At 36.3% G+C, this 12,210-nt stretch overlaps 1 protein-coding gene across 2 annotated transcripts in view; it reads right to left on the reverse strand.

Moving 5' to 3' along the window:
• ALA2 (aminophospholipid ATPase 2) overlaps positions 1-11,859 on the reverse strand; it is a 30,591-nt gene extending 18,732 nt beyond the window's left edge. For both annotated transcript variants that reach the window (XR_015193029.1, XM_086557263.1), the window contains exons 1-11: positions 11,721-11,859; positions 11,377-11,540; positions 9,877-10,090; positions 8,625-8,741; positions 8,371-8,463; positions 8,083-8,257; positions 6,770-6,936; positions 5,895-5,999; positions 4,940-5,037; positions 4,699-4,841; positions 47-143 (exon numbers count right to left, since the gene is read on the reverse strand). Coding sequence is in view for 1 of the 2 variants with exons in the window: in XM_086557263.1 (XP_086413389.1) it covers positions 47-143; positions 4,699-4,841; positions 4,940-5,037; positions 5,895-5,999; positions 6,770-6,936; positions 8,083-8,257; positions 8,371-8,463; positions 8,625-8,741; positions 9,877-10,090; positions 11,377-11,501 (1,334 nt within the window). In the remaining variant the exon portion in view is untranslated. The remainder of the gene's footprint in view (positions 1-46; positions 144-4,698; positions 4,842-4,939; positions 5,038-5,894; positions 6,000-6,769; positions 6,937-8,082; positions 8,258-8,370; positions 8,464-8,624; positions 8,742-9,876; positions 10,091-11,376; positions 11,541-11,720) is intronic.
• Positions 11,860-12,210: the final 351 nt, after the last annotated feature.

A 12,210-nucleotide genomic window follows, 5' to 3' on the forward strand; every position in this document is an offset into this window, starting at 1 on the left:
CTGATAGCTTTATAAGATAATGAGGGGGAAGAAAATGGGAGATCACCTTTTTATAGGTATAACTGTGTTGCATACTGCCATAACCGTAAGAAATTTAACAACATCAGGATTGTGAGTATCAACAGCATTCAGCAATTCTACATCTACAAAAAAAAAATATTCAAGGACCACAGTAAGTGGTAAATCTTTTGCAGACCAAAACACTACTACCTCAAGGTATAGCAAAGGTTTTTTCTTGTTTTTACTTTTTACCGGTAAAAAATTTAGTGAAAATTAATCTAGATAATCTAGACTCATATAATGATAAACACCAAAATGCTCAACAAGAAGCTGCAGTTAATGAACATACGTCCAGAAGATGAAGATGCAGTGCATCCATGTTTGCAATAGATCACCGAGGTACACTCATGCATCGCGCTTTCACTACATTCTTTATTGTGATATTATATATATATTTAGTTATGTTTAACGCTACCAGACTAAAAAGAAACTGTCGGTGCTTCTTGCAACCTCTAGGATCTATGGTCTACTTGTTAAAGTGATTCCAAGGTTCAAATCTTGGGCTTCTGTGCTACCTTAGTGTCCACAAAGAAACAAGCAAGAAATTAACAATTACAGACAACAGGAGTTATTTTACGGATGAAACCCTTCACTTTGGCAAGAAAAACAGACAGTCCGGATTGTAACCACTCTACAAGCAATAGTTTTAGCAAATAGTTACACCAAATCTTCACACACAAGAACATTTACTCTATGGTTCTTCAATCTGGCTGAACGCAAACAGAAATTGTTTTAACAGACAAATAGATATAAAATTATTGCAAACGTTCTTTTTAAAGCTAAAAGGATTGAGCCAAAGGTCCTTTATATGGCCAAAATGATCAAACACAAAATCTCTTTTTTGGCCAAAAGGATCATATACAACGCCCTTTTGGCGGGAGAAGGTAAGGAAGGCAACACACTAGGTTTCCTGTCAAAGAGTCACCACCACCTTCACACCTTTGCAAGCATTTTTTTTATCGATAAAACTCAATTTTATTTATCATAATTTAAAAGGTTACACGTTACAAATTGCATATAGATCTAAGGTAGAAGAAAGTAGCTACTTGATCATACCCACACACACACTTAAGTTACAAGCGTATCCCAATTACATAGAAAATCTATATAACCCCATTCCCCGGAAGCTTGGACATGCACTAGCCCACTCGAACAACGTTTCTTTGACTTCTTCCACCATCTAATGTATCTCTTTCTCTTTGTGCTCAAAGATCTTCATATTTCTCTCCTTCCATAAAGTTCACATAATAGCGCTAGGAAGATGATCCACAAGCCACTTGGACTTACTAAACAAAGGCTCCGCAATCACTTTCTTCACTAAGGCCTCTCTAACATTTAATGGTGGATCCCAAGGTTTATGGAATGAGAAAAAGAAATTGTTCCAAACTTCGCTCGCAAGTGGACAATTAACAAGAAGGTGATCAATAATTTCATCCACACCTCTGCAAGCATTGTAAGATGAAGATCAACAATTCTTTGAGATCAACACCAACAACCATTGTTCCACGTTGAAAACAACTCTTACAAAGAATCAACCAACAAGTACAAAAAACTGTGACTAATAATTCACAAAGAGATGTAAGGCTAGAATTTCTTTTAGAAGGTGGATCTCAAGGAAGCATTAGTACTTTCTCTAGATTTCTCAATTTTTGATGAATTTGAAAGTTTAAGTTTCTATGCTCATGGGACTTACTTGTAGTCATCACGGGCAGCTAGAGTGCCTTGGGCAGTAAATAAAGCTGTTATTACAACATTTCATAACCCGGCAGTTTTTATTTGAGTGACGCATCTTTCAGAAAAATCTTATCAATCAGTATTTCACTAGGCTGTGATAGATCTATTAAGTTAAATTAGGTTATGCAATGTGCACCAACATCAAACAGTGATCTACACTTGGCAGTAATTGATCATCACTCTTAGTGATTAATCATTCTTCACCCATTGATCATTCCAAGTTCTACCTTCCTACTATAGATATAGAAACTCTACGATAGAATCTTATCTCTCTACAATACATCACTTTATAATACTGGTACTTGGGTGTCAAGAAACCCAAGATGGAAACAAAATAATACTCCTACCACATTTATAGAACATGTGGAGATACAATAAAATCTTTCCTCAAAGACAAAATATAGTATCATATCTTTCCTTATACCAATATTTCTTAACAGTCCCCCTCAAGCTACAAATATACAAACTTTGTATATTACAGCTTGGACTACATACATAAACTCGAAGAAACATCAAAACTGCTCCCCCTTTCACAAAGAACCACCGCTAGACAATGAACCCAATAGCGCATTCTGAAAATTGTAGGTTGAATCTGAAAACTGAAACTCTCGGTTTATGCATAAATATCAGTTGTAGTGCAAACCGTAACTATAACTATAACAACACTTTGATGGCGCGCTTCTTGGCTGCTACTCGATCCATACAAAGTGCAAACCGTATCACTAACTTGATGCACGCTACTTGGTTGCCGGCTTGCCGCTACCAATATCACCTCTAAAGTCCACACAATACTATTGCAGTTTAGGCTTTGACTGCTACCTGAATATTCATGCATGCAGTTTAGGCATAACCGCTACCTTTATAGTGTTATAGTTATGGCATGACTACAACGTGGATATTGAAGAATGCCTTATACTTGTTACCAAGCCAATCCTTAAACTGAACAGACTGCCTCATACTTCTTAATACCTCATTCTCTTTCATAACTCCATATTCTCCCCCTCAAGTTGGAATATACAAAGGATTTTGTGTCCAACTTGGACAACTAAAATACAATACTTGGGGGATTGGGATGTGGAAGGGGGTTAGATCCAACAAATGGATGGGGGTGTAAACAAAGATCCACTGGAAATGCTAGAATACTTTCTATGCATGCATTTACTTGCAAAACATGTGAGAGTATACCACCAAACTGCAACTTCACTTCGAAACACATGACTCAACAACAAACAAAACTGATGAGAAATGCTCCTCTTCTTAGAGGCTTCATACTAGCTGCGGAAGCTGGTAGTATTTGACGGTGTGCCAAATAAACAATAATAGTGGTGAAGTGCCAAAGAATACTACTTGAATACTCATGAGCAAACACGATACTCGAGAGAGACCAAAAATACTATGTCAAGAAATCCAAATAAAAGCCTGAAACTCTTTTGAATACACTTCAATACCCAAAACTTCAGAATCTGAAACTTACATTCAGCAAATACCGACTTGATGAGAGTACAACATTTCAAACAAATGAAAACCAGACTCAACACTCCATAAGCTCATTTGTTAATACTAAATACTACATACTGAGTTGCGGATTGAAATTCCCAAAGAAACCAAAAGGCGTGGCGGAGGAATTCAGTTTCCGACAAGCAATACTGAATACCTAAGAGATTTTAGAACCCCCAAATCCCAAAACATGACTTTTTTCTTTTCACCCAAAAACACATCATTTGTTTTTTTAATACCAAAAAATGAATATTATTAGGGTTTTTTCATACCCTAAATACTTCAATAGCATCAAACTTGATCAATGATTGACACAAAAAAAAGGAATACTACAACAAGAAGTACCTGAATACCGAGAGAACTCAATACCAACTACTCTTTTTTATTTCTCAATAGTACCGGTCCAGAAGACTTTTCTGATTCTTAGATTTTTCTGGAATTTCTAGTCTTTTTGGAAAACTTTGGAATATATATAAAAAAAAACGGCTTTATGTATCCAACTGACGTGAATCTGACTGAGAGCCCTCGATCTGTGACTTCCAAGACTGATTTTGTAGATCCGAGATCTACAGTATACTGCTAGTTGATACTATTGGGTGGGATTTCAATTACAAGGAAAATTGAAAGATGAAAGTGAATGATATATAATTTTTTTTTTCTTCTTTGTATACTGATTTTGGTAGAAACCTCTCCTAACATACCACTGAACTCAGGTTTAAATCTGCAGCTCCTCCGATACCATGTAAATGGTGATGCTAGGAGAGTAGAGATGACATTAAATATAAGTAAACCAGTAAGAAATGGTGATGAAGTAGACAACGGAATACTAATCTTAATTAGGATGGAAGAGGGTGGTAATGAGTTATCTTATATCTCTACAATACATCACTTTATAATATTGGTACTTGGGTGTCAAGAAACCCAAGATGGAAACAAAATAAAACTCTCTACCACATTTATAGAACATGTGGAGATACAATACAATCTTTCCTCAAAGACAAAATATAGTATCATATCTTTCCTTGCACCAATATTTCTTAACAGTATTAAACAACAAGCAACCTCTTTATCGCTCCCATCTAGTAAGGTGCATATGTTCATTTAGTCATATTCGATAAGGGACAGGGTTTTTTCCACTAAGTATGTACCTAACACACATTTATAGGTATCTCTAACTGACACCTTCAGGTAAAAAAGAAGAAAGGAAAAAAAAATGCTAGAAAGATAAGGACAGCGACACGGTATAAAACTAAATAAATAAATAAAAGAATTAGTTGGTTCAAACCTCAATTATGGAGTTCCGTACAGTACACACAAAAGTATTCAAACTTGGAAATGCAATAGCTAAATCTAATGTGACAAGAAAGAAAAAGATATAGCATAACTATTGTATTAATAAAAGCTAACCTGTTAATGCATCCCCACTCTCATTCCCATAGAAAATTCCATGAATACAACATCTTCTAAAAATCATTTTATTCTCGGTAAGAGTCCCGGTCTTATCAGTCAAGATGTACTCAACTTGTCCCAAGTCCTCACTTATTGCAGTGCTGTAAAGAACAACGAACATGTGTTGAAACAATAAAACCCAGGAGAATTTTAAGATAACGTGTCTACCATCTAAAAATATAGGACTATATTTCCTTACTTGGTTGCATGGGATGGAGTGCCAGTTTGCTGATCATACATCTCCTTGTCCCAGTCGATGAATTTAGCATACAAACTCTTGACCAGATCTAGAGATACCTACCACAAATAATTGAAACTCATGGAAATTGGTGAAACTAACAAAACAAAGAATGGAAAAGATAAGCACTTCATAATGATAATGTTAGATTGTCTTATTATATTCTAGATGATATTGGTAGAATATCCGATTTTATTCTAGAGGATTTTTATGTTATTCTGCTTTCCAGTTTATCGTAATTCCTGCATCTAAAAATAAATATGATTGTGTTTCTCTCACAATGAGAAGACAACACAATCTTCTTCCAATTCATCTTGGTATTAGAGAATACCCTAATTTTGGTCGACCCCACCACCATCAGCCATCTTCTACCACCAAAAACTATTTATATTCATCAGCCCCATTCTTCTCACATACAAATATATAATCAGACTTGTACGCTTCTCTCTACTTTTTCCATATTCAACCATTCCACTAGAAACCAGATTACATCCAAGTTTGCAACCTAAGTGAAGCACTATACTTAAAACAGATTCAGGAAAAGAATAAGAAAAACTCCAGAGCTACAAAAGTTTGCAATATAATTCTATAAATATACTTCTCTTGAGGCACTCAAAATGAGAAGCAAGGGTTCTAGAACTGTCAGCAAGGTAGGAAGTCCCCATGTAGGTTGAACTTTCCTTATAATATATAAGTTGCTTGTAGGAAATCAGAGTGAATGGACAATGAATCCACTGATTCCAAAGACAATACTTAGGCCAAAACTCTTCCCTATGATGAAATTCAAGATCCAAGATGAAACCACTTGTGGATAGCATTGAGGGTAATTTAGATTCTCGCTATTTACAAAAACACTTGTGTGGCTCACGTCCTACTGTAGAAATAACAAATCAAAATATATTATATAGCTACTCACCTTTATGGATATAGGGATCATGATGGAACATAAAAGCTCGAACCGCAAAGGAATGACAAGAAGTTCATACCAAGGACCTTCATTTGGATATAGAACATACCATTGCTGCGAGGTACCAGAAAGTGGGGTAATTTCAATAACAAATAATTTGTTAAAAAGGCAACAGAGGCCAACATCAAATGTAAGAAAAAACTAAACCCAAAAAATAATTGCAGTATTCAAAAGTAAAATGTGAATCATAGCAGCTATTAGGTTCAAAACAATTTCAAGGGTACAGTGCCTTCAGATGAAATGTGAAAGAAAAGAGGACGCCTAGAAATTAGCAGCAAAACTACTGTTATTCAACTAACAGACGTAATTTCAAACCTACAATGACTTACTAGTTACTACAACTTGTAGAAACTCTGCCTCACTAATCAGAAGCAGCATGGTGGTTTTAACTTTTAAAGCAAACGGCAATGTATTGATTATATGTCTATCAACCTTCAAATTGTTGAGGTAACTTTGAGAGACAATCAGTAATAACACCAAACTCCACTAATATCTCAACAGAAACAATCATTTGAGGTATCCACAAAAGTAAAAAGACCGTGGACCCCCCACTAAAAAGAAAAGAAAGTTGAAAACGCATAAGGTTCTAGAGGAGATGAGGGGGAAACAAATCTTGACAATAGTTGAACAAAGAAGATTCCTGTAACTGCCTTTGTCTTATACCCTCAAATGAAAAGGCAGAGAAAACCACCGCCCCAAGTACAAGTAGAGGGTCAGACTTGAGTACTTGAGTTGGACAAACATACTCAGAAAGCAGAATCCCAACATTTCATACATCCACTATAAAGTTGCAAAGAAATTAAGATAAAGAATGGAGAACTGACCTTCCGTGCTTCACTGTCCTTCCACACATTACCAGCAATGCCTAGGACAATAACCACAACTATTTGAAACAAAAAAATTGCGCCAGTTAACTTGTCAATCATTGCGTCCATAGCCGTGAGTTTTGGTTCTGGTATACCTCTACTCATACCCAATTTGGTTTCATTGCCTGGAAAACATTATCATAATAACAATGTTAAGAAACAACCATTCGCTTAAGAAGACAATTCTCTCGATAAAAGCTTTGTTATTTCGGTGGTCTAAAGTCTTCAAAGAGTTTAGAGGATGCTTCTTTGAGTCTTTTGTTGCTAGATGGGATCGACTTATGTTTTTAGACATGGGGTGACGGCACATGTCTGGGGTTTTCTATTTTTTTCTTCTTATGTTTTGTTTCATCGCTTGTAAATATTTATTTTTCGGTTGTTCTCTTGTAATGTACTTCTCAGCCTACTTTTCTTTTATTAATGGAATATCACTTTTTACCGAGCAAAACAAAAAAAAAGAAACAACCTGTTTATATACCAAAATCAGATTAGTTATCAATCTAAGATGTATATACTTGAAGTTCACTTCCAATTACAATCCATATACATATAAAGTCCTGATTAATCAAATCCTGGAAAGAAACGTACACAAAGACGGGATAAGATAACTTTTTGTGTTAATGCTGACTACGACTCATGGAACTGAACACTACAATTATTAACCATGCAGTTTTCTGAGAGAAGTTTAGTACAATCCCGCATGGGACATTTAAACACAAGTTCCTGGAACTGCTCCACTCGTTGCCAATTGGTTTTCAGTTGGATGCTCCTAAGTTCAAAACAGATACAGACGCATGCGCAAACTAGGAGCTGAGGTAGGCATAGGGGCTAGGTGATGGCCCTGGGTGTCTACAGGCACAAGGCACTTGGGTGAGCCTAGAGCTTAGCGATGGGTCCTAGGTAGCCTTTTACCGCAAAGATTATTAAAGTCCTCATATGCTGCATATATTAAATGCTATAACTAAAAACCAACAAAACCTTGACCAGAAGTATAGATTAGTTGTTCCCTCTATCATCTACTACTAGAAATATTTACGATGAGCATCCTGTACCATCAGGTCAAGAACCACCATAAAAGGGGATAAAAGTTCTTTACTAGTTCTGGCACTTGGAGTGAGTTTTTGATTCATTACTACTCCAAACTGGAGCCAGTATCACTAGCCAACTTTAGCACATCCAGTTCTAGAAAATCATCTCCTAACACTTGAGAAATCCACTTGTCTACCAATCTTAATCTATGGCCTTCTTAGTTCAAAACAATAGTAACCTGCCTGTATAAACAGCAACTCCACATGCCCATTCTGTGTTCCGCAAATAACATGACTGAAGCAGTGTGTTGTTGATGGTTAGAGGACACAAATCATTGTCAATAAATGGAGGAAACAATCTCATGTTTGCATCAAATCTTCTAATGTCCTTATCTGGACTGGGACACTCAATGACACCCTGCCATAAAACAATGTAACCTTTAAGTACATGGTAAATAAAAATTCCAAGATACATCTTCCTCCGAAAAACTAATAGCAAAGGGGAGGTAGGGAGAGGGATAGAGAGATTGCCTTAATTTTTTGTAATAGTTCAGGGTCTAGCCCCATGCAGGCAGAAGGTATAACTCTCATCTTTAGATCAGTTTCACCATCCATGGCAGCAGTCTGCAGATATGATGGTTAGACTGATTTGGCTGAACACAATATCCATCACTTGCGGCATTCAATTCCAGACGCATCACAACTGAAGAAACCTCAACTAGCATCTGGAAGTTTATATCATGAAATAATAAAACTGACATCTGTGTCTGATTTCCGGACTTTACCTCAATGTAGCAACTTCCTTGTAAGTCTGAACTTCCTATTAAAACAAGATCACATGGTACTTCATCATTCTCACGAAGCCACACTATGTCGCCAACACGAATCTCTTGTGCTTGAATCTGAAGAAGGACAATATAATTAATTTGATAACCAGAAGTCCATGAATTAAAAGAGAATAAAGAGCAAGAATAAAAGAATATACATTAAATATTAAACAAAAATAGAAGATAGGAGATACAGAAATTGAAATGATGGCAGAGGCATAATAGCAAATGTTTTACATGCCACACAAAATATATAGCAGCAGAATGTAAATAGGCATAAAATATTTATTAAAATATGTCGCCGCAAGTAATGAATTTCAACAGGCAAAGACAAACAAACTCCGACAATGCTTCAATATGTTACTATGTCTCCTAAATAGGAAGTAAAGAGCTGCTGTGGTTCAGGAGAAAAAGGTGCATAAACCCAACTAAAAACACTTTGCATTTGGCAAAATGGGAGTTTTTTATTTTTCTTTTCTTTTCTTCTTTTTTTTTAAACGAAAAATGAAAACAGAAAACTAAAAACAGCTATAAACAAGAAGAGAAAAACCAAACACAAACCCGAAAAACAAAAAACAAAAAATAACGAACCTAAGCTACGCATCACAAAGCTCCACCAGGTTACTGAAATAATAAGATAGTACTTTGAGTGAGAGATGAGTTTCTCGTGTGCGTTTCGCGGAGGATCCACAAGGGAAAATTTGTCATCTCTTTCGTCAAAATCTGAATGTTCCAATTGTCACGTACAACCACAGTAGTGGCCCACAATAACCAGTTTGTGATTCTTCATTGTCGCATTTGCCCACAAGTCCATCACGCTACATGATTACAAGTACACAACTGCTTTCCTATTACCAACAGGTAGCACAATGGTGCAACGGTATTACGGTACCTTCTCAAGGACAACTAGGGATGGAAAGCTTCATATCTGACTCTGAGTTTAACTTTTTCTCTAGTTGGGCTAAGATTCAAACTTTTGATTAGCTATGGAGGACTAGAGGAGTATATTAATAAAGTGGTTCACAATAACCATCAACAGGATGTCAAAAAATAAAAAAAATATCAAAACTACAACGATCACTATCTGAATTATTCAGCAATATGCATTTTGAAAGTCTGCATATATGGTCAACTTAAAGGCATTTTTTCTATCAATATTACAAAGCAACAAACGCTGAAAAGAAAAAAGATTGGGATGGAGATTGCATACATGCGTTTTAATGCCTCGCTTTACAACCCAGACTTCTTTTTCATTAGCCTGCTTGTCTGATAGATATCTGTTGTAGTCATCCCAAGCCTCTTTGGTTGCTGAGACTGCAAAAATGAATATAAGTGGACCCCAAGTACTTGCCGGATTTACTGGAGTAATAAGTGACCATAGCTGGAGGCACGCTATCAGCAAAAAGTACTGGTTCATGAATCGGCTGAAATGAAAAATAAATTATTATTGAAAATCAAATCAAGCGAAATCTAAAAAGTCTATGTAAATGCATGTATCCAAAAAGTAAGCTAGAGTTTGGCAGACCCTTATGATTCTTATTAATCAGAACCATCCTAAATACACCACTCACAGCCTTATAGACTTGCACCTCTATCAGTTAATATAGTCCTCTTGATTCATGAGGATGAAAATAAGGTAGCTTCCTCCTAACTCTTTCTTGGTGGCAATATTAACTGTTGTCTAGGAGTCTAGATGCTTTCGCTCCACTTTGAGTAACTTTAAGCTGGAGGAAATCAGGCAATTAATAGAATTAAGTCATGAAGTAACCAGTCTCCACTCACAATTGCATCACCTACCTAAACATTCTAAACTTAATGCCGACTTAACAAAACATCATCCTCTCCTCCTTCATAAATTCCACAATCAATATTATCCTCCTTATCAGAATAAAAGAGTTTTTACCACTTCCGTTACAATTCTATTGTCATCTTCTTTTTTCTGTATATGGCATACAGACTTAAGCTTCTTGGAGCCATCAAGATGACTTTTCTGCATTTCCTAACAACCATGTCCTCTACAGTTCAGTTGTCTTCCTCCAACACAACTTACACCATCAAATTTCCATGTTCAGATCCTTAACAAATTAAGGCCTAGTTGGTATTGCTTATAAGTAACGTTCTTTTCTTTCAAAAGCAAGTTATAGATAACATGTCTTAGAGGGTGCGTTTAATTTAGTGAATATCTGATTCTCCGGAAAAAACTGGTCAACTTCCTTAAGAAAGGAGAAATACGAGGGAGAGTAGTAAATACAAGGAGAATCTAAATATGAGAGGGAGATACACATAGATTTCATGATGAGGAGAATATAGATAGCGCAATTTGTGGAATTCGTGCTATTTTGGGAAATTTGTACATCTCTAGGAGTGTTGTCCCTGTACCCCTAAATAACGTATTTACCAGAAAATGGACTTTTCACAAATCAAAGACAACCTTAGGTTCTTTCTAGTTTCCACATTCCTCAGCAAATGGTACAACCGATCATCCACAAAAGAAGTCCTACAAATCCCTAGTGAAATCACAAGCATTACAATTTACATGCCACATTAATACTGTCAATGCCAGCTCATGCTATATATTTCTTATATTACACTGAATTTTCATAGAAGAAGAAAATGAAACATGGGTAAAAGAGACAACAACAACAACAACAACAACAACAACTAGATATGGAACTGCAAATGAAACCAAAGCTACCAACTAAAGGATCACCTGAATTGTTCCCATAGATTCTTGGGCAAGAAATTCAGAATTGTGTACTTTGTGTTAGATATGCGGTTGTCACAATACAGATCTTGTGTTAAATCATGATCGTTGATGTAAACATAACGCTTCATTGCAGACTGCGAGGCATGTAAACTTGTTCTCACTGCTCTCTGCACGGGCCCATGAAGCAGAATGATTAGAACCCAACAACTACATATGTCCCATTATTACTGTAAAAAGTCTCACAAAATATTACAGCGGAAAGGGCCAAATAAAAAATGAGAAAACTAGTTCAAAGCCATTTGACAATTGACTATTTAGAGAACAATCAAGAGAAATGGAAATGTTACCTTGTGAGACCAAAATCAACAAGATTGCAAAAATGAGCGGAAGAATGTTAGATAGATGAAGCTAGAAAGGAGTTATAGTTTCACGCAGTTTCAAGACTTAATAAAGGGCCGATTCGTCCTTTCACAAAATGAAGGGCAGTCTCGTCCATATCCACCGAATATCCGCGAGTTTAGTCCTTTCTTAAACGTGTTAATTGAAGAGGAGGCTGCAGACCAATTACGCAAGTGTTTATTATTACAACTATAAATTAGTATACTGCTTGGCAGTGGAGAGTGAGTGGAGCTGTGGGGAGAGAGAGAGAGTTGGGTGATGAAGAGAGAGAGAGATGGGTGAAGGAGAAAGAGAAAAAACGAGAGAGAAGTGAGGACAGACAGACTGGTTGTTTTTGTCTGCATAGCCTTCATTCTGTCAAAATCGTTCGCTCCGCTCACTCGATTATTCACGTACAATTGCCTGATTTTTTCTAATGTTGCTTTAGCGGTAGGCCAA

The sequence above is a fragment of the Coptis chinensis genome, chromosome 4 (assembly GCF_015680905.1).
Source record: "Coptis chinensis isolate HL-2020 chromosome 4, ASM1568090v1, whole genome shotgun sequence".
Taxonomy (NCBI): Eukaryota; Viridiplantae; Streptophyta; class Magnoliopsida; order Ranunculales; family Ranunculaceae; genus Coptis; species Coptis chinensis.